The sequence below is a fragment of the Canis lupus genome, chromosome 5 (genome assembly GCF_003254725.2).
Source record: "Canis lupus dingo isolate Sandy chromosome 5, ASM325472v2, whole genome shotgun sequence".
NCBI classification, from domain to species: Eukaryota; Metazoa; Chordata; class Mammalia; order Carnivora; family Canidae; genus Canis; species Canis lupus.
The window spans coordinates 34804625-34832135 of record NC_064247.1 but is presented as its reverse complement, the minus strand read 5'-3'; the positions used below and the strand labels follow the sequence as shown (position 1 = coordinate 34832135).

Below are 27511 nucleotides of genomic sequence, written 5' to 3'. Positions count from 1 at the left end.
TGTATATCCTCGCTCACAGGTATAACTTCTGGTTTCCATTTCTCCCTCTGCCCCATTTCTTCCCCAAGGCAGAATCCTCTGCTAAAGAAACCGCAGCCATGAGCGCGAGTTCAGACGCTGAGATGGCGGTTTTTGGCGAAGCCGCTCCCTTCCTCCGAAAATCCGAAAAGGAGCGGATCGAGGCCCAAAATAAGCCCTTCGATGCTAAAACATCCGTCTTTGTCGCGGAGCCCAAAGCCTCCTACGTGAAGAGCACCATACAGAGCAAGGAAGGAGGGAAAGTAACTGTGAAGACAGAAGGTGGAGCAGTAAGTAAACAAAGAGAGGAAACGCTCCCGGCTGTCTTTCTGGGTCTCCTCACTTGGAGGTGAAGCTCTACTTGCTGGGAAGCTCTAGGTCTCCTGCCACTATAGACACCCTTCTGGTCCATTACGGACACCCAGTTTGCACAGCAAAGGAGGTTCCCAGTGGTAACCTCAGGTCCCCCCTTCCCAGAAGCTCACAGGACTTCAACACACTAGAGTTAGCTGCCACCATATCCCTCACTCCCACTTCCCACTCTAAACCCCCAAACTTGGGGGAAATAGAAGCCAGCTTCTCTGGTCAGGAAACTATTGTTAATTTCTTAGCTAAATAATGTATTAGTAATTTCCCGTAATGAACAGCCAGGAAAAATTAAAAATTCAGCCTATTAAAATAAGAATAAAAAAATATAAACTGATAAACCTGCGACAGGGGGACGTGGGAAGAAATAAAAATCTTTTAAAAACGTAGTATTCTAGTTTGTCATAGGAGACGTATTTTCTTAGCATCAGACTCTGAAACAAATATAATTTCATGCCTTTGTTTAAAGAATACTGAATAATATAATGGAAAGTGTCTGTAATGATAGTCTTATAAACAAAGCAAATAGACAAACCAACCCCACGTCCCACCATTTATATGAAGTGGTCTCTTGCTTTACTTGCCAGACTCTGACTGTCAGAGAGGACCAAGTCTTCCCCATGAACCCTCCGAAATATGACAAGATCGAGGACATGGCCATGATGACACACCTGCACGAGCCTGGAGTGCTGTACAACCTCAAAGAGCGTTATGCAGCCTGGATGATCTATGTGAGTGCCTTTCAGGATGTCCTTATTCTGTCTCTCTCTCTGAGTAAAGACAAGATCCACATGTTGCACTCTCTGGTTTTCTCAGACCTACTCGGGCCTCTTCTGCGTCACCGTCAACCCCTACAAGTGGCTGCCAGTGTACAACCCCGAGGTGGTGGCCGCCTACCGAGGCAAGAAGCGCCAGGAGGCCCCGCCCCACATCTTCTCCATCTCTGACAATGCCTATCAGTTCATGCTGACCGGTGAGTGAGTGACACAACTATTCACAGAAATGTGGAAACAGAATCCTTAACAAACAGACTGTCTGGGCTCTGATTATAATAATACATTGTAGCCGCATGGGGCTTCACTGTTTTCAAGGAACTTCCAAGAACTACAGTATCATATATTCTTCACAGCAGTCATCCCCATGTTAGAGAGAGTAAAGGGAAGCTGGCTGAGTTCATTGACCTACCTGCCCAAGCTAACCCAGTTAGTAAGCAGAACCCAGGCGGAAACAATTAATAGACCTCTGTAAACACATCTGCTGCTTTCCCACAGGTTGTAATTTCTGATTTCAACAGGAGAAAAGTTCCAATCAATGATTTTAAAATAAGCACATCCACAGCGATCAAGGAACACAGTTACCAGCTACAGCTAGAAAGCTTTGTGAATTCTTATCTTTAAACAAACTGACAGCCTTTAGGGTATAACCCGTGTAAATAAAGAGCTACCACTTTCCTCCTGATGATTCTGAAGTTTCTTCCTACTAGAATGGAAGAAAATAAAAATACCTCTTCCTCTGAAAATATTTTTGAAATTATATCAAACTCTTTTATTCCTGTCTTATCAAAGCATAAACAGCTTTGATACGCATTATAGGCCCAAATATGGCATTAAAACCTTTTATCTTCACACACCAAATGTAGTGCCTTTGGAGATATTTTAAACTCCAGAGTTTCCTGTTGTTCCATAGAGTTTTGGAAACTGAAAGGGTTTTGTTCTTTTTTAGTTTTCATTTGCTTGTTCTGCTGCCCTTGTTTTTAAATCATCTGTTGAAGAAGGGAGAAGAGAAAGGAATAAAATAGGAATCTTCCATTACAAATTGGCCAGCAATTCTATGAGGATTTCATGCTAGTAAACTGTTCTTTGGTTGTTAGCAGAAGCTAGCTACCTTCCAGAAATGATCCAAAGGCTGGCTCATTTCGGAGGGTTTAAGACTCAGCAGCTGCACTTACCCTGTTATGTATACCGCTGCCCCTACCAAGGTTTCCCATCCCCAAGCTTTGGGGCTGCTCCAAATTCACAGTTACTTAGGGCTCCCAAACATGACTTCTACATAAAACCACACAAAACTGCAGCATTTGACCTGGTTAATGTTATTTTGGCATTGCCAAAAGAGACTAAAACATTGTTCTCTTACTGGTGCTCCCATGAGATGTGATATGATCTCATAGTTTTTCTGCTACTAGAAAAAAAAAATCAATTTGAGTGTCTTCTAAAATCTGTGTCCACTGCTCTGAAGAGAACTCTGAAGTTCTCTAAAGTCTACACCTACATCAAAATAACATCCAGATTTGTATCTATTTCTCCAGTATTTTTAGATATGAGAATTTATTCAAATAGAATTGGAGATCTAACATATCAGAAAATTGGCATAAATCCAATGTTATCAGTCATATAACTAGTGACAACGTCTGTTTTTATCATTTAGAAATGTACATCAAGTTAAAAGGAACAGAAGACTAACTGAACACATTCACAATTCCAGATCCCTTCCCTATTTAGTGTTACCAGCAGTCATATTAGTCCTATCAAGACCTGGCAGGAGGCTAGGTAGCAGAAAAATATAGAAAGTAGAAATCAGAAGACCTGAATATATTTGACCTTAACAAGCTATATAATTATTATTCAAAAAGTCACTGATTCCTCTCTGGGTCCTAGCTTCTTTATCTGTTTGTTAATTGAAAGAGTTTGGCCTCAGTAATTTCTAAGATTCCTCATGACTTCAAAATTCTATCATTCTTACTGAAGTATTGATAAATGAAATTATAAAATGCTTGGGATTTTCTTTAAAATAATCCAGGGAGAGGGCAGCCCGGGAGGCTCAGCGGTTTAGCACTGCCTTCAGCCCAGGGCCTGATCCTGGAGACCTGGGATCCAGTTCCACATTGGGCTCCCTGCATGGAGCCTGCTTCTCCCTCTGCCTGTGTCTCTGCCTTTCTCTCTTTATCTCTCTCTCTCTGTTTCTCATGACTAAATAAATAAAAAAAATATTTAAAAAAATCCAGGGAGAACGGGACAGGAAGGAGTATAGAGGATATAAAATTGGCCAAGTGATAACAATTGTTGAAACTGTAGGATGGGGACATGGGGGGCTCTCTGTAATTGTCTCTCTGTGATACCTGTTTGAAATTTCTCATCACAAAGTCTTGAATAAGATACAAAAGGAAACAGATGATAGCTTGCCTCTCATTTTCACAAATTTTGCTCCAAGAGCCAAGCGCTCCTTGGGGACTAACCACCAAACCAAAATCATAGGTGACGTCTTCAGAATGTCAGAAGAACAGCTGTGTTTGATCTAAATGGATTCAATAATCTTTATATTGAATGTTCTTTCTTTTTTTGACTGGGGGTCTTGATTTCTCTTCCACAGATCGTGAGAACCAGTCCATCCTGATCACGTACGTGATTATTCCCTTATCTGATTTGTGGTGATTGTCATAGATATGGACAATGTGAGCTGCAGTCGTTTTGATCTCTTCTCTTCTCTGACAGAGGAGAATCTGGTGCCGGGAAGACCGTGAACACCAAGCGTGTCATCCAGTACTTTGCAACAATTGCGGTCACTGGAGAGAAGAAGAAGGAAGAAGCTACTTCTGGCAAGATGCAGGTGAGTTTGGGGTCAGACTCAAGACTCTCAGGCTCTCAGAAAGTCTGGAGCCCCAGAGGTAAGGACTGCTCTTGCCTTTGCAGGGGACCCTTGAAGATCAGATCATCAGTGCCAACCCCCTACTGGAGGCCTTTGGCAATGCCAAGACTGTGAGGAATGACAACTCCTCTCGCTTTGTAAGTCTCCTGGTCACAGAAGGATCTTCTCAGCCCTTACATGCCAGAGATAGCGTGTCTGAATTATTTCAATTGCATCTTTCTGTGTGCTTCAACTTTTTAATACTTAATAATATTTCTCTTTTCAAGGGTAAATTCATTAGAATCCACTTTGGTACCACAGGGAAACTGGCTTCTGCAGATATTGAAACATGTAAGTAACAGGTCCACCGAAAATCAAAACAGAGAGAAAAATTATTTCATTTGCAGAGCTATTCAGGAACACCTGGTATGCTCTGAGCCTGCTGCCAGTATTGCCCATAAGGTAATGCCAGACTTATCGAAATGCTCTGTCGACCTCCGCAGATTGATGGTTCTGGAATACATTCCTGAGATTCCTGCCACAGAAGTAACTTTGATATTTTTTTCCAAGAGACACGCTAGGGTTACTTCTGGGTTCCTATGAGTTACCTATAGGTTTACAATACATCTCTGTGATTTGCTCTTCATTTGAGCTTTGTTAGGTGTTTCTAAATAGCCACTCACCATGAAGTCTCAGATAACATGAGGAAGGAGAAGATATTACAGATCGATTATAATACAGGGTCACAGGACCCCCTTATTAAAAGTTTACTTTTACTAGATCAGACGGGCTTCAGTCTCTGCTCTCAGGTGGTGAGGAACTTGGGTAGTTGCTGTAAGTATTTGGAATTCCAGTATGCAGCACCAAGATGACCAATCATTAGGGAGAAATCTCATTGGAGTCTAACGTAATGCTCACAGTTTTAGCAAAAACACTGAGGTTCACTTAATATTTCAGCAACATTAGGACACCTAGGTGGCTCAGTCAGTTCAGCATCTGACTCTTGATTTCAGCTCAGATCATGACCTCAGGGTTGTGAGATTGAGACCAGCATCAGGCTCCACACTGGGTGTGGAACTTGCTTAAGATTCTCTCCCCATCTTCCTTAGCCTCTGTAACCTCCCCAATCTCCCCACCCACCCAAAAATATATATGTATTTATTTTCAGCAGCATTTTTTCCCCTAATTTAATACCTATTTCTATTTTCAGATCTTCTAGAAAAGTCTAGAGTTACTTTCCAGCTGAAGGCAGAAAGAAGCTACCATATTTTTTATCAGATCACTTCCAATAAGAAGCCAGATCTGATTGGTAAGAAAGAACTTAAATTCACAGATGAACATTAATATTTTTGTTAACAACTTCTAATATAAAATGTATACCTTGAATTATATGCACTCAGAAATGCTCCTGATCACCACCAATCCATATGACTATGCCTTCGTCAGCCAAGGGGAGATCACAGTCCCCAGCATTGATGACCAAGAGGAGCTGATGGCTACAGATGTAAGTCACATACACATACACATACACACACTGTAAAAAAAAAATTCGTTATGTGTGGGAACAGCCCACTGTAGGTGGACACAGTCAGTATAGGATACAGTATAAATTCTTTAAAATAAATTAATCTCTTCTGCCCTAAACCTTTGTCCTGTCATGTCTCCTGGCAGAGTGCCATTGACATCCTGGGCTTCACTCCTGAAGAGAAAGTCTCCATCTACAAGCTCACGGGGGCCGTGATGCATTATGGGAACATGAAGTTCAAGCAGAAGCAGCGGGAGGAGCAGGCTGAGCCAGATGGCACCGAAGGTTACCAGATGAATCTCCTTCTGGAGAATACAGCAGGAAAAAAAAAAAAGAGAGAGAGAAGCCTATACTAAACTCACATCTCCATTATAGCTGAACTTCTGAAGGGCATATACATATTTACACACTGCACATTTTCCTCACTCCTTTTTCTCCCTCGTGTCTCCAAACCTCCATCATTTTTAAACAACCCAAATAAGTTAAAATGACCTAATAGGCACTTATAAAAATATATCTAAAAAAGCACAACTAGGGCCAGATGAGAGAGAGAGAGAGAGATGGCATAGCACTCCTGCTCTGCCATGGCAATGGTGGCTAAGTACGAAAGACTACTTGGCATATTAGCTATTTCCACAGTAGCTCAGTAAACTAGTGGCTGGAGATACAGGATCTGCCCAACACAGAGCTGAGGGTGAAGGATGTCCCTAGACATCTGTGCGCATGTGTGCGTTGTCTACATATGAACCCGTAGGCACTCTAGGCAGTCAGATAAAATAAGAACTGAGAAAGAAAAATCATGTATTCCATATGTGGAACATATAGGACCTACCAAGGAAGCTAAAGTTATCTGCTCCTTGAAGCCTTTCCCAACCACCCCAGCTTGACATATTCTCTCCCTCCTCTAAACTTTTCAACAGTTACTGTGGTTCCTGACATTTATATTACAGTCCTCAGCAGAATTTCAGAAAGAGACTCTGTAGGGGGAACACAGTAATATTTAGTATCCACATTGAAATTTAGTATCTAAATTGAGAGGAGCAAAACTGAAATAAGGATCTAAATATTCAGACCTTTATCTCTCTATAACAGCAAATATTAAGATTTATCTTTTCCTTCCAACCACACCTAATGTGTCTGCCTTAAGAGCAGGCACTGTGGCTTTTGTCTTACATAAAGTGTCATCATAAACACTGGACATATGTTAATTGTTGATGAATTTCTCATAAACTACTAGCAATAAGTCTCCAAAGGCCAGCATAAGTGACCATTTATTAGCAAGTACGTGCTCTAATGCACAGGGAACCTCATCTGACTTTCTATAGAATTACTTAAAACTTATTTAAATAATAAAGAAAATGGATTGGAGAAAAATAGAAAATTAGGTTAAAAGGGATTTCCACCATTAAACATTTCTTAAATTGTGTCTCTGCAGTCGCTGACAAGGCAGCCTACCTCCAGAACCTGAACTCTGCTGACCTGCTCAAAGCCCTCTGCTACCCCAGGGTCAAGGTCGGCAACGAGTATGTCACCAAAGGCCAGACTGTGCAGCAGGTGAGTGCACGACCTCAATGAATGACACACATCCTAGGCCTTCTCAGCATGTCTTTGGTACGTCAACAATCACCACTCTGTCCATGAAGGTGTACAATGCGGTGGGCGCTCTGGCCAAGGCCGTCTATGAGAAGATGTTCCTGTGGATGGTCACCCGCATCAACCAGCAGCTGGACACCAAGCAGCCCAGGCAGTACTTCATCGGGGTCCTGGACATCGCTGGCTTTGAGATCTTTGATGTGAGTTGTCTTCATGTTAATAAAAAGAGAGAAAAAACCAGAGTGGATTCTGATATACAGGTATTCCTATACATGTACAAATCCACATTGCTTCCTCCAACACTGCACCCAGAACAGGAGTTACCTCCCAAATACCTAGGCAATAACAGAAATGTAATGATAACCATAACGGGCATTTGTGGAAGTGTCAGTGTATTTCTGGCACTACACTATGCACTTTGAAATGTTACCTCATCTAATCCTTGAAACAACTCACTCAAGGGTAACTAATACTACTACTAATTACATGTGGAGAAACAGAGATGCAGGAAAATCAAAACTTGCTAAAGAGCCATTTAAGGCACAGCCATTTAAGGCAAAGCCAGGACAGGAACCCAGATGCTTAGGGCATCTCCCATGGAGGAGAAGCACACAGAAAGGTCATAGTCTCTCCTGTTCCAGGTCCATCTGACACCTACTATTTCACCTCCAGGCCATCAGCCTGCATCATGTGTAAAATGTGGGTGTAAGTTATTACAAAGACTCTTTCAGATCATCAATTACTACACCACATCTGGTCTCTACTTTCACAGACCTGGCAAAGGGAATTTGCCAAATGTCTGATATGAAGAGGAGAAAAATTTGCCTATTATTCCATTTTCACATCAACTAAAAGGTCTTAGGATAAGCTTTCCTTATAAGGAGACAGCCAAAAGTGAAAATGTGAACTTTATCCTGAATTGGAAGAATGGGATGGTAAAAAAAGTGAAGCTTTCCAATAAAATACTTTCACCCTTAAATTTAAACTATAACTCATGGGACTATGATTGTACTTTTAATATATGTTATTGCTTATGCAGTCTAGAGCTGGGAAGGAGGTAGATTCTACCAGAAGTGTTGCTGTATAACTGCCACCAGTGCCTTTAAATAATGCCCAGAATTCATGATAAACGCTGTTGTCAAAAATGATCATTTTTTTCCCTTGGTACTTCTAAAAGAACAATAATTAGTTTAAATTTTATTTCATTACTGTATTCCATTTTTTTCAATAACAGAATTTTTCAGTAATCAATTTTACTGCTAAAAAATCCATTTAACGTTGAAGATTTCATTTTATGCAGTTCAACAGCCTGGAGCAGCTGTGCATCAACTTCACCAATGAGAAACTGCAACAATTTTTCAACCACCACATGTTCGTGCTGGAGCAGGAGGAGTATAAGAAGGAGGGTATTGAGTGGACCTTCATCGACTTCGGGATGGACCTAGCTGCCTGCATTGAGCTTATTGAGAAGGTCTGTTTGACTCTTTGATTTCTTTTGTTTTGTTGTGTTGTGTTTTAAGTAGGCTCCATGCCCAGTGTGGAGCCCAATGTGGGGCTTGTACTCATGATCCTGAGATCAAGACCTGAGCTGAAATCAGGAGTCAGACACATAACTGACTGAGCTGCACAGGCTCATTTGACGTCCATTTGACTTCTAAAGAAAGGCAAATTGCAAGGATAACTTTCCCAAGTGTCTGAAGCAATTCTAGAAAGTATCACTGTCACCCTGGAGGGGTATCAGAACAAACAGAATTACTGTTTAGAACTTCCTCTTCTACATAAGAAGAAGCAGAGCTTTTAATTTCATTCTGTCCTAATGTTTTGTTCTAACAGCAATTCAAACCTGATTTTAAAACTTGAGATGATTTGCTCCACCAGAACTACCTCACTAGTTTTGAATCTATCTCCATTAAGATCCAAGACGTCAACAACATAAACAAGTCTTTTTTTCTATATAAAAATTAGTACACATATAATCCAGCTAGGACCTATATGAAAGATAATCTTTTTGGAAGTCAAGAAGTCTAATTGCTTATGCTTTTCCATAATCCACCTTTAAGGAGATTAAATACAGAAAATGTTTTAAAAATAAGGTTAAGATTATTTTTATTATAAAATTACCACATATAAACATCAGGTTAAGCCCGTAAATCCTCTTCAAAACAAAATAAAACAGTGACAATAGATTAATTCATTAAATAGGCAAAATGTGTGAAAATATAGAACATTTTAACAAACTGCCCACACATGCTGTGCTGACATTTGGAGTTTGTACTCTGCTATTCTTTTAACTGAAAATGTTGCTATGGATTGAATAGGACAAGGAATGGTGGAAAAGTCACTCCAGTGATGATAAAAGGGTTTTTTTTGTGAGCTATGACCCTAGTTTATTTTATATACATATTTTACTTGGCAGTTCTAGTAATTCAGTCAGATACAGCCACCACATCTGCATCTTTTCAGAAAGATAGGTTGACACTAATGTCCACGTTTCTGAATCCAGCCACTGGGCATCTTTTCCATCCTGGAAGAGGAGTGCATGTTCCCCAAGGCCACAGACACCTCCTTCAAGAACAAGCTCTATGACCAGCACCTGGGCAAGTCTGCCAACTTCCAGAAGCCCAAAGTGGTCAAAGGCAAGGCTGAGGCACACTTCTCGCTGATCCACTATGCAGGCACCGTGGACTACAACATTGGTGGCTGGCTTGACAAGAACAAGGACCCCCTAAATGACACGGTGGTCGGGCTGTACCAGAAGTCTGCAATGAAGACTCTGGCCAGTCTCTTTTCCACTTACGCTAGTGCTGAAGCAGGTACTCTCTGTGCTCTTAATCTAAATCAAGCCCATTCCCACAAAATGTTCATATAACATCACAGCCTCTAGGATTCTACTCTAATTGATGGGTTTTTCTTTCTACCTCAGACAGTGGCGCAAAGAAAGGTGCTAAGAAGAAGGGTTCTTCGTTCCAGACTGTATCAGCCCTTTTCAGGGTAAAGTACAAATTTCACCCAAAAACTCTATTCAGTTTCTATAAATTGTCATAATTATAGGGTTTAGAATAAATTAAGAGGGAATGAAATGTTCAAATATTCACTCTTATCATTGTAGAGCCAATGCAATGCTTCTCTTACAGGGTCAGATGCTCTACCCATTATTCCTCATTATGATCACTGATGTGTTCAGGAATGACAAAATATCCTCAGAAGCTTTCTTACTATGGTAATCAGGCTAATTTTCAAAGAAGCATAGCTGAACTTCAAAGTTGTCCCTAAGGAAAGCTGTTCTCTTTATTCCACTAATGCTGCCCTTGGAGAATGATCCTGAGTTCCTCTTTGACAGTGAACCAGAGACACACTATTTAGCACATCCTTCCATCACATGTTGGTCCTCTGAGGTGGATTTAATTTTTTGTAATGACTGAAAATCATCTAACATCAAGGTGGTAATTTATGTGGATGATTAATCTAGAAAATATCTCTTAAAATTAAAATAACAAATAATTTTACTACGAATAATGTGATTTTGTTAGGTAGCTTAAAAACAGACTCTTCCAAAGGGAAGTATGTGAAATGTCTGGACTCAGGGCTGCTTTGTCAGAATCTGTATAGCTAAGTCTCATTCCTTTTAAAACTAAAGGCTATAACCCATCACTGAAACAGGTAAACTGGCCTGTTCTTTTCCTTTCTCACTACCAATCTGCATCATCTCACCACGTAGACTCTTGCTTCATCAACTTATCCTTGCACACATCTTCAAGATTAGAAGCTCACAGTACTTATTCTCTCTCTTAATAGTTAACTGAGATATGAAAGAAAACAAAGCAACTTTGTCTTCTCTCAAAGAGTATACCTACAAAATATTAAGAAATATTTACATGTGAGTTTTCTATAGTTGAATAAAACATCATAATCAGTCATAAACAATTACTCTTTCTGGAATAACACCCCTCCCAAGATGCTTCAGGCTGTGAATCATTCTCAGGCACCCAATATCCACCTACACAAGATTATACGGTCTCATGATTTTAGATTCTTAAAAACAAAACAAAGCAAAACAAAAACAGTATAAAACAAGAAGACAGGTCCCAGGGATAATAATAAACTTGAGGAAGGAATGGCAAAGGCAGGACAAGCACTAACCTAGGTTCCCAATGTAAACTACTGTGAAAATTACTAGCACTGAGATAGATGGAAGAGGTTTTAGAGGTAATCTCAACTCTTTTCGAATTAAAGCCCAGAGAGACGAAGAGAATTTTACAGAGTCAAGCAGCTCCATAGTGGCAGAATGAGACCACAGTCTTTTGTCTGATTCCCAGTCGAAAACAATTCCTGTGCATCAAGGATAAGGGATTCGCAGTTTGTTTATAGATTAGATCCTAGGTGTTATAAATGAATACCCTGGAGAGCTACATTTCTTCTCAGCACTTTGGCCTTGTGGTTATTTGTCAGGCTAGAATTCTGAAGACCTTAAAAATACAGACCAACTGAAGCCTCACAGGCTTATCCCTAACAGTTAAGCGAGTGCCTAGGTTCACACCAAATAATTTAAAAAAAGCAATCCAAGATAAAACTTTCTCATCAAGTCCCTTCTGTCCGGTTTTCTAGGAAAATTTAAATAAACTGATGACCAATCTGAGGAGCACTCACCCCCACTTTGTACGGTGCATCATCCCCAATGAAACCAAAACACCAGGTAAGACACTTCTGATACCCAAACAAGCACCAGGATGTTTGCTTTAGACCATGAAATAAGGGATGTGTATTCTTCCTCTTAGGGGCCATGGAGCATGAACTTGTCCTGCATCAGCTGCGGTGTAACGGTGTGCTGGAAGGGATCCGCATCTGCAGGAAGGGGTTCCCAAGCAGGATCCTTTATGGGGATTTTAAACAAAGGCCAGTCACTCTTTGCTGTATTTCACTGAATGCTGTGAACACTTTATCATCTTAATTGTTGTCTTTTGTTCATTGTATTTCATGCCCCCTGCTTAGTAAATTGTAAAATTAAGAAGTCAGATGATAAAGTCTTGTGGCAACAGGACAGGATAACAGTTTGGAAGAGATGGTATTTCTTACAAACAGGAAGAAGGTGTGCATTAGACTACAGAAAAATCACATTGTTTTACTATTTGAACTTATAGGACAGCTGGATTTTCTACTTTTACTTTTTTTCTCACATCTTTGTTGATACTTCCTTTTTGGGTCATTTGGTTTCCCCATATAATCATACTTCCCTAATCATTCTTTTCTTTGTTTGACTGAACAGATACAAAGTTTTAAATGCAAGTGCTATCCCAGAAGGACAGTTCATCGACAGCAAGAAGGCTTCTGAGAAACTTCTTGCCTCTATTGATATTGATCACACCCAGTATAAATTTGGACATACCAAGGTATAGCTGCCATTTATTCCTACCTGATCCATACCCTTCTGCTATTTCTGTATCTCCTGTACCACGAAGAAGACTAATGATTCTCCTTTTCTCCAGGTTTTCTTCAAAGCTGGCCTTCTGGGTCTTCTAGAAGAAATGAGAGATGAAAAGTTGTCCCAAATTATAACAAGAACCCAAGCTGTCTGCAGGGGATTCCTAATGAGGGTAGAATATCAGAAGATGTTGCAAAGGAGGTAACAACCATGCAGATCATCTGCTTAGTAAAGAGAGTCCTTTGGGACTATCACTCAGCCTTTCTCATTTATTAACTCTCATTTTGTGGCTAATAAATGCTTCTTGTGCAGTTCAGAACTCACTCCTACAATATATCTGCCTTTGCTTAAACCCTCACACTTGGACTCCCTTCAATTTCTCCTGGTCCAAGCACCTCGCATAGAGCTACCTGAATAATTTGCAATAAGCACGATTTTCATCATGCTATATCTCAGTCTGAGGACCCCTACCCACCCACCCCCATACCCCTCCCCCACTCAGCCTCTTATGTCAAATCCAAGTTGCTGTGCGCGGCTGTCTGGGGTCTCTGTATTCCCCAGCTCATCTGTCATTCCCAATCATACAGCCTTTTCCAGCTAGGCTAAACAATTTGCTTATCTCCTGTTTCCATGTTTGCCCCAGCCTTTCTCCTCATTCTAATTTACCTATTTACCAATTCAGAACTTGCACTTCTCCTTTTTCCAATGAGCCTCATTCAGCTGTATCTACCCAGCACTACTGCATTCCCTGCCCCCAACACCAAACACACATATTTTGCATTCATTTTGCTTCTCTGTGCTTATTTGGATTTGCATTATAAGTGTTCCCAAGTCCTTCCCATGTGTCTACATTATGGTTTGTGTCATGGTATTTGCATTCTCAGAGTCATGGTTCTTGTAATTTGGACCTATACAGAAATAGAATTTACATTTTAATAAGCTTGAAAGGGCATTACAGATTGCTACAAGATAGTCAAACCTTGCTAGTCTAGTGCTACAGTTTACAGAAGGGGTATATTTTATTACTATTTAAAACTTGTATTTAAATGAAACAAATCTGCATGCTCAATGCATGTTAAATTGCTTGCGGATACTAACAATCTAATTAAGCATATAAGAATGAGACATTTGAAAGAATCTGAGAAAAGCCAGTGTATTATCTGAAGAAGCTAACAAAAGTTTTTGAGTGGAGACTTCAGTGATAATCAAAATAAGAGGAAAGGCTTCAAGAAAGACGTGCTAAATCCTAAGTTCCTCAGATGAGGCAACTTTGAAAGCACCCAGTGTCAACTCACAGCTCACTCCATAGGCCAATGGCCCAGTGGCACAACCAATTCACAACTGCCACATCCACTCCCAAATCACTAGTATTATAATAGCTCAAATGATCTTAAATTGGTATGTGTTGTTCATATGTGCAAAGTATTCCTGCTCTCAAGTCTGCTCCTTTGCTAGTGTGCCAGGGTCGTGAGAACACAATTATTCAACATGAGCAGTACACATCAGAAACACGATTACACTGAGCACTAGTTTGAGTGTGTCTGTGTCTATATAAAGCCTGCATTTAGCATATACAAAATCTGATTGATCATTTACACCTGGGATCATCACAAGGGGAACCTGCATGTAAAATAAAAAGTGACAATAACACTGCCCCTAATGGATGGATCTACACTGATATTTTTACGTCATTTCAGAGAAGCCCTTTTCTGCATCCAGTACAATATACGTGCCTTCATGAACGTCAAGCACTGGCCCTGGATGAGGCTCTTCTTCAAGATCAAACCCCTTCTCAAGAGCGCAGAGACCGAGAAGGAGATGGCCACCATGAAGGAAGAGTTTCAGAAAACCAAAGATGAGCTTGCCAAAGTCAGAGGCGAAAAGGAAGGAACTGGAGGAAAAAATGGTCACTCTCTTAAAAGAGAAAAATGACCTGCAGCTCCAGGTTCAATCTGTGAGTATTCTGAATGTTGCATGTTACTGAAGCATTTCTGGAAGGCATATGCACTTTGGATTTACAAATAGCCTTGTCTTAAAAAAGAAAATCTCAAGTTACTTTTTTAAGGATTTCACTCATCTTTCAGTAGTCCTATGAGAAAGATACACACAAAGATTTCCAAATTACAAATGGAAAAGGGAGGACTGAAGAACATATTCAACAGTATCACAAATCTAGCAACCATGAGGAAGAATTTAAATGCCATGCCCCAGATCTCAGTCAGATATCGCACCCATTTGCCTCGACTACTTCATCTCAGCCTTACAAGGATTGTCTTAGTCTCCGAACACAAGTCTATGAGATTGTTTTGAAATTAAAGAAAAGCCATTATTTTTTAAATTCAATTAGCTAACATATAGTACATCATTAGTTTCAGAGGTAGTGTCCAATAATTTATCAGTTGTGAATTATTTGTGATAAGCAAATTGTTTAGCCTGGCTGGAAAAGGCTTTGTGGTTGGGAATGGCAGATGAGCTGGGGAATACAGAGAGCCCTGACAGCCATGCACAGCAACTTGGATTTGACAATGCTCATTACATCACATGCTCTCCTTAACGCCTGTCACCCAATTTACCCATCCCCCCCACCAACCTCCCCTCCAGCAACCCTTTGTTTCCTATGATTAAGAGTCTCTGGTTTGTTTCCCTTTCTGATTTTGTCCTGTTTTATTTTTCTCTCCCTTCCCCCATGATCCTCTGCACTGTTTTTTATATTCCACATGAGTGAAACCATATAATAAATGTCTTTCTCTGATTGACATATTTCACTCAGCATAATACCTTCCAGTTCTATCTATCCACATCGATGTAAATGACAAGATTCATCCTATCTGATGGCTAAGTAATATTCCATTGAGTGTATACACACACACACACACACACACACACACACACACAATCTTCTTTATCCATTTATCCATTGAAGGACATCTGGGCTCTTTCCATAGTTTGGCTATTGTGGACACTGTTGCTATAAACACTGGGGTGCAGGTGCCCCTTATTCTTATTTCTCTCCATGCCTAACCCCTGAGATTTAGCTCAGTAAATCTGTTTGCAGTTACATGAACTAAGCAACCAGGGTGTGAGGTAGAGCCAAGTTCCCTCTGTGATTCTTCCCAGTTCTTAAGGCTTCTGTTTACTTGGCTCAGGAAGGAGCTGTAATCAGGATAGGGGATAGTTTGGACCAGTGTTCTGGCCAAGCATAATTGCCCATTTCTATGGTCCAGAAGCCCACCAGTGTCATAAAGAAACCTGTGAAAAGAATAGTTTTCCCCAAAATTTTAAGCTATCAACTTTCCCTTCTGATACTTTCACTTACATGAAGGCTGTATTTTCCCTAAAACACATGACCAACAGCCTCTTCATAGTTCTTACCATCGGTCAGGGAGAGAACATTTACGAATGCATCACTATTAAAAATAAAAGCAAAGGAACCATGGGAAGTTCCCTATTATCATCCGTTTAAGCATTTAAAACACATAAGCTATGAGCAAAACACTGAGTGAGAAGTTAAAGAAATTCCCCAGGCCAGAGTACTCTAATAAGGCTGAGCTGATTTTTATTTGAGTTTTTCAGTCACTCATAAAAACTCTATGGAGCTATGTAATGCCTTAAAATTATATGTTCTTGCATATTCTAAAATTCATGTTGAGACTAACAGGTGATCCTTAAGATGGAAATGAAAACTGTGGACAGTTACAGCACTGCTATGGACTATCAGGAAGGTTGCAAGCATATAACAAATGTGCATGGAAATGTATTCACAGGCATAAAATTATTTAAGTTCTTTTTCTTTTCCTTTTTAAAATTCAGTCTAACAACTAGTTGCTTGAGGTGAACAGGGAATGATCAAAACCAAATCCAACCAATCTAAATCAAAATCTTTGAATATTGCAGCTGAAATGTTCCTAGCAATCGTTTATTCCCACCTCCTCAACTACATGAGAAAATTGAGAATAAAGGAATAAAGTCATTTGCCTATGTTCATCCATATGGAGGAAATACTGAGACAAGAACTCAGGCTTCCCGTGGCCTATCACTCCTCTAGACACTACTTTGTAGTCAACTGCTTCAAACCAATCATTTTTCACATTAATTTGTTTCTAAATCTATAGTCTCGCTTTTAATTAGCTCCATTTCTCCAGGCCATGTAATAATGTTCAATTAAGTTTAATTTATATTCATACTGAAGAAGTTACCAGCATTCAGCAAACACTACTATATTGTGCAAAGAAGAAGTTCAAAATTGTAACAAGTTCTCTAAAGACCTTAATGAATCTCTCCACAGGAAGCTGACGCCTTGGCTGATGCAGAGGAAAGGTGTGAACAACTGATTAAAAACAAAATCCAGCTGGAGGCCAAGATCAAGGAGGTGACTGAGAGAGCAGAGGATGAGGAGGAGATCAATGCTGAGCTGACAGCCAAGAAGAGGAAACTGGAAGATGAGTGTTCAGAGCTCAAGAAAGATATTGACGACCTTGAGCTGACCCTGGCCAAGGTCGAAAAGGAGAAGCATGCCACAGAGAACAAGGTATGAAACATATTCTGTTCCACCACAGAGAGATTCTGCCCCCCTACTAAGCTGCTTTAGAGCAGGTATCATTTCTTTAATTTTTCAAGGTAAAAAACCTCACAGAAGAGATGGCAGGCCTGGATGAAACCATCGCAAAGCTGACCAAGGAGAAGAAGGCCCTCCAAGAGGCCCACCAGCAGACCCTGGATGACCTGCAGGCAGAAGAGGACAAGGTCAACACCCTGACCAAAGCTAAAACCAAGCTAGAGCAGCAAGTGGATGATGTAAGTGTGTTTCTGATTATACACTGGAAGGATTTTTTTTTAAATACACTTTCAGTATTTAATACGTTTTCCTTTCTCATTAGCTTGAAGGGTCTCTAGAGCAAGAAAGGAAACTTCGAATGGATCTAGAAAGGGCAAAGAGGAAACTAGAGGGAGACCTAAAATTGGCCCAAGAATCCACAATGGATGCCGAAAATGACAAGCAGCAACTTGATGAGAAACTCAAAAAGTAGGCACTCCAGAAAAAAATTCCATGTGATACCATCTTTCAATTCAGGAGTACTAATATGTCTTGTTCTTCTGTCTAAAGGAAAGAATTTGAAATCAGCAATCTGCTAAGCAAAATTGAAGATGAGCAAGCAATAGAAATTCAACTACAGAAGAAGATCAAAGAGCTGCAGGTGAACCACCTCCCCTTCATTTTTTCTCTGTATGCCAAAAGCCCTGAGCTTGAGATGAATTTATGTTACTGTGCATGTGTCACTCCCAGGCCCGCATCGAGGAGCTGGAGGAGGAAATCGAGGCAGAGCGCGCCTCCAGGGCCAAAGCAGAGAAGCAGCGCTCTGACCTCTCCCGGGAACTGGAGGAGATCAGTGAGCGCCTGGAAGAAGCTGGCGGGGCCACATCTGCCCAGATTGAGATGAACAAGAAGCGGGAGGCCGAGTTCCAGAAGATGCGCAGGGACCTGGAGGAGGCCACCCTGCAGCACGAAGCCACAGCGGCTACACTGAGAAAGAAGCATGCAGACAGCGTGGCTGAGCTTGGGGAGCAGATAGACAACCTGCAGAGGGTCAAGCAGAAGCTGGAGAAGGAGAAGAGTGAGATGAAGATGGAGATCGATGACCTTGCCAGTAATGCAGAGACCATTTCCAAAGCCAAGGTACCCAATACCATCTCTAAATGATGGTAATTAATAACCTGATAGAACATTCATTGTTCTGTCACTAAACATTGTTTGCTAGCAGTTTATAGCACTAATCTAGTATTTCCTATTCTAATATATTCCATTCTATGTCAGTTTTGTTAGTGCTTGCTTATGACCTATTAAGACTATTTCAAAATCCCCTTTAATCAAGTGTCAATATCACGGGAAAAAAATGAATGGGCTCTAACAATGGTCACTTCAGGGATATTCCAGACTCACGATGCTTGAATCCTAGCCTGTCCCATCAAGTTGGTGCCATAACTTTCCACTCACACCTGAGTTTATTCACTCTAAATATACCTGAAGAATCAAGTCTTAATGTTTTTGTTTGTTTTTTACTGCATTCAATGTCTCATCTTTCACTGCTACATGTCCTGTAGGGGAACCTTGAAAAGATGTGTCGCACTCTAGAAGATCAGGTGAGTGAACTTAAGACCAAGGAAGAGGAGCAGCAACGGCTGATCAACGACCTGACAGCTCAGAGAGCGCGTCTGCAGACAGAAGCAGGTGGGGACTTTTCCCTGGACTCTGAAACTGCATGCTAGATAAAAGTGATTCCAGGGGTTCTGAAGAAACAGCAATACTCTCTCCCATTTTACAGAGGAATAAACGAATTGTTAGAATCTGCTGAGCAGGTCAAAAAGAATACAAAGCAAGAATTGGCAGGATAGTTTACTTGCTACACTCCTGTGCTATCTGTGCTTTTTACTGCCAGTACTAATCAGTTCTAAACTCCTATCTACAAGCAGATAAAGTATATATTTGATATATAAATAAATGTATAGGTATACACAGGTATGAAAGCTTAAGCTTATTTTTATGCTGTTAACCAATTCATTTACTTCTATTATTCTTAGGTGAATATTCCCGACAATTAGATGAAAAAGATGCTTTAGTCTCTCAGCTTTCAAGAAGCAAACAAGCATCTACACAGCAGATTGAGGAGCTGAAACGTCAGCTGGAGGAAGAAACTAAAGTGAGTTTTACCAAAGATCATCTTGGCTGAGCAAATCTAAACATGTCCATTCAGATTCTACTCCGGGTATGTAAATTATGTATCACTAAATAAATGAATTTAAGTCACGAAACTAGTCCTCCTGCAGGCCAAGAACGCCCTGGCCCACGCCCTGCAGTCCTCCCGCCATGACTGTGACCTGCTGCGGGAACAGTATGAGGAGGAGCAGGAGGGCAAGGCCGAGCTGCAGAGGGCGCTGTCCAAGGCCAACAGCGAGGTGGCCCAGTGGAGGACCAAATATGAGACGGACGCCATCCAGCGCACCGAGGAGTTGGAGGAGGCCAAGTACGTGCTGCAAACGCTGAGGGAGGAAAAGAACATGGTTTCCTAGCTGCACAACTCAGCAGCTCTCCTGAACACTATGATGATGATGTTGTTGATGGTAACAACAGCAACAGCAACAGCACACGCTAAATTTACTGAGAGGACACTATGTGTCAAGTATTATATATACCCATTAGCTCATTTAGTTTTCATAGCATCATGTTTTATCCCTATGTTCAAACAAGGGAACAGGATTTGAGAGGTTAACCAACCAACCCAAGGGCACATGATTAATACACAGTATGGCTAGGATTAGAACCAGATATTCTGACTCCAGAGACCACCTTCTTCAGTCCTACAATAGGAAGACACAGCTCTCCAACCTCATGCTGGAGGCCACTAAACTGTACATAATGTCCAGGGCTGGTCTAAATAAAATAAAGCTTAGTCTGATAGATCAAGTATAGATCAAAGAGGACCTTCAAGTAGATCTTCTTGGGCTTCAGGGCTAAAGGCTTTCCTATACCTTGAAGATGCAGAATTGGCACATGATGGGGCAATGAAGAATATAGGTGACTCAGAAGGAATCACCATGCTTCACCTGCTTTTTGTCACAAAGTTTCTAAAGAAACTTTCCCTGGTTTTCTCTAGGGAAAAAGTACATAAATGAAATAGAAAGTCTAAGAAAGCAAATAAATAGTCTCAGTACATTTTTGCCCAATAAAATACCTAGTTAGCCTCATATCCTTTCTGGAATGAGAGAAGACATTTACACCAATCAGCAAAATTGTCCTGGATAATCATTTTCTGCAACCATACTCAATCAGAAGTCCTGAAAACCCTGAATTACTTATGTAGTAAGACACATACAATGGAGCACTAACAGCAGCCTCAAAGAACTGAATCCAGGTGCTCACTACTTTGGACCTTTTCATACAGGACCAATCAAGAAAGCAGTTCTGGATGCCGCAGTTTGGGTAACGATATGTTACCTGCCATTGTAGAAGTAGGACTGTCAAAGGGGCCTAGGGTGTTATCTCTTGTCCCTGTTCTAAACCACTCTCCATAACTGCCTGGCTAACGTTTCAGGAAGAAGCTGGCCCAGCGTCTGCAGGAAGCTGAGGAGCACGTAGAAGCTGTGAACGCCAAATGTGCTTCCCTGGAGAAGACAAAGCAGCGGCTCCAAAATGAGGTGGAGGACCTCATGCTGGATGTGGAGAGATCTAACGCTGCCTGCGCCGCTCTTGACAAAAAGCAGAGGAACTTTGACAAGGTGCCCAGGCCTACTTAATAAACTTCATCAATGTTTTATGTGGTTTCCCTTTCTCCTTGCAGCAGCTGACAATCTGCTGCTTTTCAGGTTCTGGCGGAGTGGAAACAGAAGTATGAGGAAACTCAGGCTGAACTGGAGGCCTCCCAGAAGGAGGCTCGCACTCTCAGCACTGAGCTGTTCAAGGTCAAGAATGCCTATGAGGAATCCCTAGATCAAGTGGAAACCCTAAAGAGAGAGAACAAGAACTTGCAGCGTGAGTGCTCTTGAACTTCCAACGGCCCTGGCAAGAGCTGGCAGTTAGGTTCCCTGTTACCTCAGTCTGACTACTACTCTCTTGTCTGTTCACCCACAGAGGAGATTTCTGACCTCACTGAGCAGATTGCTGAGGGAGGGAAGCAAATCCATGAATTGGAGAAAATAAAGAAGCAAGTGGAACAAGAGAAATGTGACATTCAGGCTGCCTTAGAGGAAGCAGAAGTACGTATTACCAGGTTGTGAGGAAAATTCAAAGACATAGGTGAAAATACTCAAAGTGAGCAATGGACCCATTATTATAGAGCTGGTGGAAATATGAACTCGTATAGCTTTATGAAGGACAATTTGGCAATAGTTATCAAAAGCCTTAAAAAGTAATACTATGACCCACCACTTCCGTAAGAATCTCTCTCAAGAAAATTACCTTCAATAGAGGTAAATCGTTAAGCACAAAGATGTCTAATCCAAGAACAAGATGAAGCAAACTAGGGAACATTCATTATGATGCAATTGTATACAACCGTTAAATATAATTAATATAGAGAAATATTTATGGTAGATATTAATTTTTAAAGTGAAGACACATTTGAATATACACTATAATTTCATCACCCAAAAATATATATAAGTAGGAAAAAAGACTAGAAACAATGTACCACATTAAAATGATTATCATTGGGTGGGGGGCACAATAGGAGGTTTTTCTTTGTTTTTATATATTGCTCTATGTCCTACAGTGAACATACATTTTATAATCAGAAAAATGTTTTAAAACTGAGAATTCCTACACATTTTAATGTAAAAAACAGATTAAGAGTTCATGTTTAGTACGAGTTTAACTGTAAGTTTTGTTAGTACTCACATAAATAATATTTATATAGCACTTCATACTCTATAAAGCACCTTTATTACAGAACTGCCCTGTATGATCTATGACTGAATACACAAACAAAAAAATGAATTTACCTAGCAGTTCCTGGAACTGTTGTATTGAAATTTATAAAATCAGACAAATTGATGTAAGAGTTCAGCTCACAAGGGAATATACTCCAAATATTCAAGTTATTTTCCATCATTAACATATCACTGTTTTGTTAAGGCATCTCTTGAACATGAAGAGGGAAAGATTCTGCGCATCCAGCTAGAGCTGAACCAAGTCAAGTCTGAAGTCGACAGGAAAATTGCAGAGAAGGATGAAGAAATTGACCAGCTGAAGAGAAACCACATCAGGGTCATGGAGTCGATGCAGAGCACCCTCGATGCTGAGATCAGGAGCAGGAATGATGCTCTGAGAGTCAAGAAGAAGATGGAGGGAGACCTCAATGAGATGGAAATCCAGCTTAATCATGCCAACCGCTTGGCTGCAGAGAGTTTGAGGAACTACAGGAACACCCAAGGCATCCTGAAGGTAAACAGGTCCACATAAATAGCTAAGTCAGGCAAGTGATCTGTTCTCCATTCAGCAAAGTATCTTTGTGCTAAACAATCTAGTTTTTTCTTTTAACAAATTATCCAGCTCCCAGTATGGAAACAGCTAAATTAAATGTGCACAGAATATATTTTTACAGAAATGCTATATAAAAAACAGAAGCCCCAAGATAAGCTTTGATATGAAAGAAAGTACAAGACTTTGGTACCAATAAGCCTGAAGTGGAGCCTTAGTTGTGTTACTTACTGGCTGCCTGATTTTAGGCAAATGAGTTAACCTCTCAGAACCTCTGCTGCTGCTTCTACAAAATAAGAATGAAACTACTCACCTCATAGGGTTCCTGTGAGAACCAAATGAGATAACAGATGTCAAGTACTGGGGGGAGCATATGGAAAACAGTCTATAAATGACAGCCACTGGTTACTCACACATGAAAAAAATAACCAGTTAATGGCATAAATAGAATGACAATCTGTCTCCTGATCATCCTTGCTCACCTAAGCCAGTGACATCACCATTTTCACACTAATTCAAATGACAGGCCAGTCATTTCCTGCTCCTGGCACCAGTACCTTCTTCCAGTTCACCTCCACGGATGTTCACATCCTCTTCAGAGTGTCTATGGCTTTTTTTTTTTTTTTGTTAACTTGACAGGACACTCAGCTCCACCTGGATGATGCTCTCCGAGGCCAGGAGGACCTGAAGGAGCAGTTGGCCATGGTGGAGCGCAGAGCCAACCTGCTGCAGGCTGAGATCGAGGAGCTGAGGGCCACTCTGGAGCAGACAGAGAGGAGCAGGAAAACTGCAGAGCAGGAGCTCCTAGATGCCAGTGAGCGCGTCCAGCTCCTCCACACCCAGGTAAGACCTTCGCATCAAACAAATGTTGGTGTACGGTTAAGTGATGGATCCATTACCTAACAGGGAAATACTCCATTTAATAATTATGTGTATAATTATACTGGAAAATAGCGGGGAAATACTCCATTTTAATACAAAATGTGTATATTTTAAAAAAGGATGGGGGATATGCTCTAAAATACTAACTGCAGTTATCCTGGAATGATAGGATTGTAGGCGATATTTTGGTTATGTGTTCCTCAGATTTTCTACCAAGAAAAAGGAGAACATTTTATTTAAAACTGGGTTTGACTCTTTAGATTATTTTGAAAACCATGATGTAGAATAAACTTGAATAAACATGATCTGTTAACTCCAAAATCCAAAAATGTGCCATGTAGTGTTTCTCATCAGGAGTCCTTCTGCGTTTAGTATTGTGCTTACTGTCCTTGTGTCCTGCAGGACACTGTTGATGTGCCTGGACATTAAATGCAGTAGCACCGGGTAGTCATTTTCACAAGCAAAAATATCTACCTACAAATATTTCCAAATACCTATTACAGCAGTGTTGATTCCCTCTGAGAACCACTAGGTTAGAATTTAAATAAAATGTTTTCATAAAACTAATTCAGTATTCCCCCAGGGGGCAAACTATAAAAGTTAACAGAGAATAGATCCTTTCTAACTAAAAAACTCCCAATGCCAGGCACTCACAAAAAGAATTCATTGTTTTCTATTATTTCCAACCTTTTAAGAATAGAATATTAGTAAGGTCTGACTGAAATATAATTGAAAGAGTAATTAATATAGGCATTCTTAAAACTCCCAAGTCCTTATGCAAAAATTAGACAGACAAGGGGACCGGGGTAGGGAGAGGCATGTTCCAACTTTTCAAATGATTAATATTTTGCACTGAACAAATATTTAAAGCTGAATAGTAAACTTGCCATTAGGTCCCCTGCACAAGCCAACAAGTAAGACATCTATAAAAGCCCACATTGGCAAATAGCAAGTCTTTGAAATTCCCATGGACTATTTTTAACAGAATACCAGCCTGATCAACACCAAGAAAAAATTGGAAAATGATGTTTCACAACTCCAGAGTGAAGTGGAGGAAGTCATTCAAGAATCACGTAATGCAGAAGAGAAGGCCAAGAAGGCCATCACAGATGTGAGCAAGATAAGCACTTGTTTTACTGATACACGTGTGTTACCTGCCATTACTAGATTTCCTTATTGTCCTGGTGTATTTACTAATCAGGCGGCCATGATGGCCGAGGAGCTGAAGAAGGAGCAGGACACCAGTGCCCACCTGGAGCGGATGAAGAAGAACATGGAGCAGACAGTGAAGGACCTGCAGCATCGTCTCGACGAGGCTGAGCAGCTGGCCCTGAAGGGTGGGAAGAAGCAGATCCAGAAACTGGAGGCCAGGGTGGGTCTCTCAATCTCTCAATCCTTCGGAATCTGGGAAGGGGCTAAGGGGACTCCCCCTATGTCTGTCTCTCTCTTTCCCTACATATTGATGCCCATCTTCATCCTGAGGCTGAGGACATCCACTCAGTATCTTCAGCAGGTCCTGACTAATTAATAGCCCCCAAGATGGGGGAACCCTGGGTGGCGCAGCGGTTTAGCGCCTGCCTTTGGCCCAGGGCGCGATCCTGGAGACCAGGGATCGAGTCCCACGTCGGGCTCCCGGTGCATGGAGCCTGCTTCTCCCTCTGCCTATGTCTCTCTGCCTCTCTCTCTCTCTCTGTGGGACTATCATAAAAAAAAAAAAAAAAAAATTAAAAAAAAAATAGCCCCCAAGATGGGCTGCATACGTATCTTTCTTGGTTGTAGGTACATGAGCTTGAAGGAGAGGTTGAAAGTGAGCAGAAACGTAATGCTGAGGCTGTTAAAGGTTTGCGGAAACACGAGAGAAGAGTAAAAGAACTCACCTACCAGGTAAGGGGAATAGCTTTTTAGAATATCCAGACTTCCTGCCCAAAGGGAAACTGACAATCTGGTAACTATGTGGCACTCACAGTCAGATCCACGTGAACTTGATATATAAATACGAGGGCAAATGATAGAACTGTTTATCAGAGACCCTTTCCTAAGCTAGGAAAAGCATGGAGGCCTTTGAAAACAGCAATACCAGAGAAAAGGACATAGGTTTTAAAGTCAGATAAACTGAATATTAGTTCTAATTTGGCCTCTCTTAATTTTTGAACTTGGGTAAATTACTTAATACCCTAAACCTTAGTTTCATTCCCTATAAAACAGAGTAACAACATGTAGGGAGTAGGGAGGTGATATTACAGAACATGTGTAGAAGTCCCTAACACAGCACCCACATATGGTGATGTTCAGCAAAAATAGCTACTATTAATACTATGGAGGAAGTCTCAGCATTGACCAAGTTTACCCCAGGCCCACCTGCCATCATACCAAAGTGATTTATTTTACTACCTGTAGGAGGCTCATTTCATTGTACTGAATGCAGATTGTTTTTCAAACCCCCAGACTGAGGAAGACCGCAAGAATGTCCTCAGGCTGCAGGACTTGGTAGATAAATTACAGGCGAAGGTGAAATCATACAAGAGACAAGCTGAGGAGGCTGTGAGTATCTTTAAGCCCTTCAGAGAAGAAGAAAGCTTCTTTTGGGGTAGAAAGTGTATTAAGAAAAAAGAAAAAGAAAGAAAGAAAGAAAGAGAGAGAGAGAGAGAGAGAAGAAAGAAAGAAAGTATTAAGAGAATGTGTCAATGAGAAAAAAAGCAAAATAAAATATACCACTCATATTATAAATATGAATTTACGCCCAAATCCTGATTATAGAATAAGACTTCAAGAGGAGGTATTTTTATTAAGCAATTTGTGAGTACTGGGGGGAAAAAACGAAGCTCTAAATAACCCACCTTACTTGATAGCTGCAAAGAATATACCATCCCAACTCTAATCCATAATAAATACTCTTCTCCTTCTAGAAATGCACAAAATCAAGTATTCTCAAGAGTCAAACATAAATCTTTACCCCAACTGACTCATTCACACACTACCAGTGTCAGCAGGGGCTCCTCTCTCCACACGTCCTGTGGCAAATAAGAACATGCTAGAAGATTCTCCAGCTTCCCTTTTCCTGAGTGTTCCCCATTCTTCTAAACACAATGTGGTAGGTAGAAAGCAGACAGGAAGTTAAGAGAGCTTCTTATCCCCACTGCCTACACAGACAGGAAGTTAAGAGAGGGAAAAGGAGAGGAGAGGCTCAAATGGTAATAAGTAAAACCAACAGCTGCATGCTTCTTCCCAGACCAACTTTTCCCCTTTCTCCATTTACCAGAGTTATCAACATATATGGCAAAACTGGTTAAGTGAGGTTGTCCCAAAGTTAAAATTTGACCTTGCATTTACTTATTAAACTCTCTCAGGGCATATGGCTCTCTTCCTCCTTTTGACCCAGTCCATGTATCACAAACAGATTTCATATACACATGGGTTTTACACACTATCGTTATCTTTCCACTTCAGAAGTATTTCTTCCTTCATTCTTTAGAATGAAAAAAATATGTAATTGAAGTTACAAATTCTGTCCAGATTTGAAGTCAGGCATGGCAAGCAGACCATAAGAAGGATATATCTGAGTTGAGGAGGGAATTCTGTTTGGTGACAAGTACAGTAATCACAAACTCTAATTCTCACAATTTTATCTTACTTCTTAGGAGGAACAATCCAACACTAATCTTGCTAAATTCCGCAAGCTCCAGCACGAGCTGGAGGAGGCCGAGGAGCGGGCTGACATTGCCGAGTCCCAGGTCAACAAGTTGCGGGTGAAGAGCCGAGAGGTTCACACGAAAATCAGTGCGGAGTGAACAAATCTGCCTGATGCTGCCAAGGGGCTGAAGAAATGCACAGAATGTGCTATTCTAGGCCACTTGTTTATTTTTCTCTTAATGCTGAATAAATAAAAACTCTAGTAAACTTATAAATTAAAGCAAACTCATTTTTTCATTTGCAAATTATTTACTCTCAAGTATAGTTCTCACCTAGCTATTTTTTATACTACATATGGCTTTGCCAAGCATTCAATATTTTGTATCTCCATCACCACCCAGCATCCCCTTTCCCACCCCTACTACTCCCCATATACACATACAAGTATCTTTTGCTGGACTTGAATTTATTAACTCTCTCTAGATCA

At 40.7% G+C, this 27511-nt stretch overlaps 1 protein-coding gene and 1 long non-coding RNA gene across 2 annotated transcripts in view; one reads left to right on the top strand and one right to left on the bottom strand.

Annotated features, from left to right (window-relative positions):
- Nucleotides 1-27511, bottom strand: part of LOC112647371 (uncharacterized) — a 57419-nt gene that overhangs the window by 21509 nt on the left and 8399 nt on the right. The window contains exons 2-3 of the long non-coding RNA XR_003128295.3: nt 12534-12636; nt 7010-7332 (exon numbers count right to left, since the gene is read on the bottom strand). This is a non-coding gene — a long non-coding RNA (uncharacterized LOC112647371). The remainder of the gene's footprint in view (nt 1-7009; nt 7333-12533; nt 12637-27511) is intronic.
- Nucleotides 72-27293, top strand: MYH8 (myosin heavy chain 8). The gene is given in 39 exon segments (XM_049110226.1): nt 72-308; nt 972-1115; nt 1201-1357; nt 3751-3778; nt 3873-3987; nt 4071-4163; nt 4293-4356; nt 5216-5314; nt 5406-5509; nt 5677-5815; nt 6966-7084; nt 7174-7323; nt 8424-8594; nt 9627-9936; nt 10047-10114; nt 11729-11816; nt 11899-12016; nt 12387-12510; nt 12607-12743; nt 14240-14408; nt 14410-14496; nt 16828-17070; nt 17160-17336; nt 17420-17565; nt 17647-17737; nt 17827-18216; nt 18642-18768; nt 19119-19237; nt 19365-19561; nt 20630-20813; nt 20901-21066; nt 21166-21290; nt 22168-22476; nt 23152-23355; nt 24380-24505; nt 24596-24766; nt 25174-25278; nt 25840-25935; nt 27033-27293. Coding segments are annotated over 39 exon segments (5820 nt in total). The 5' UTR covers nt 72-98; the 3' UTR covers nt 27183-27293.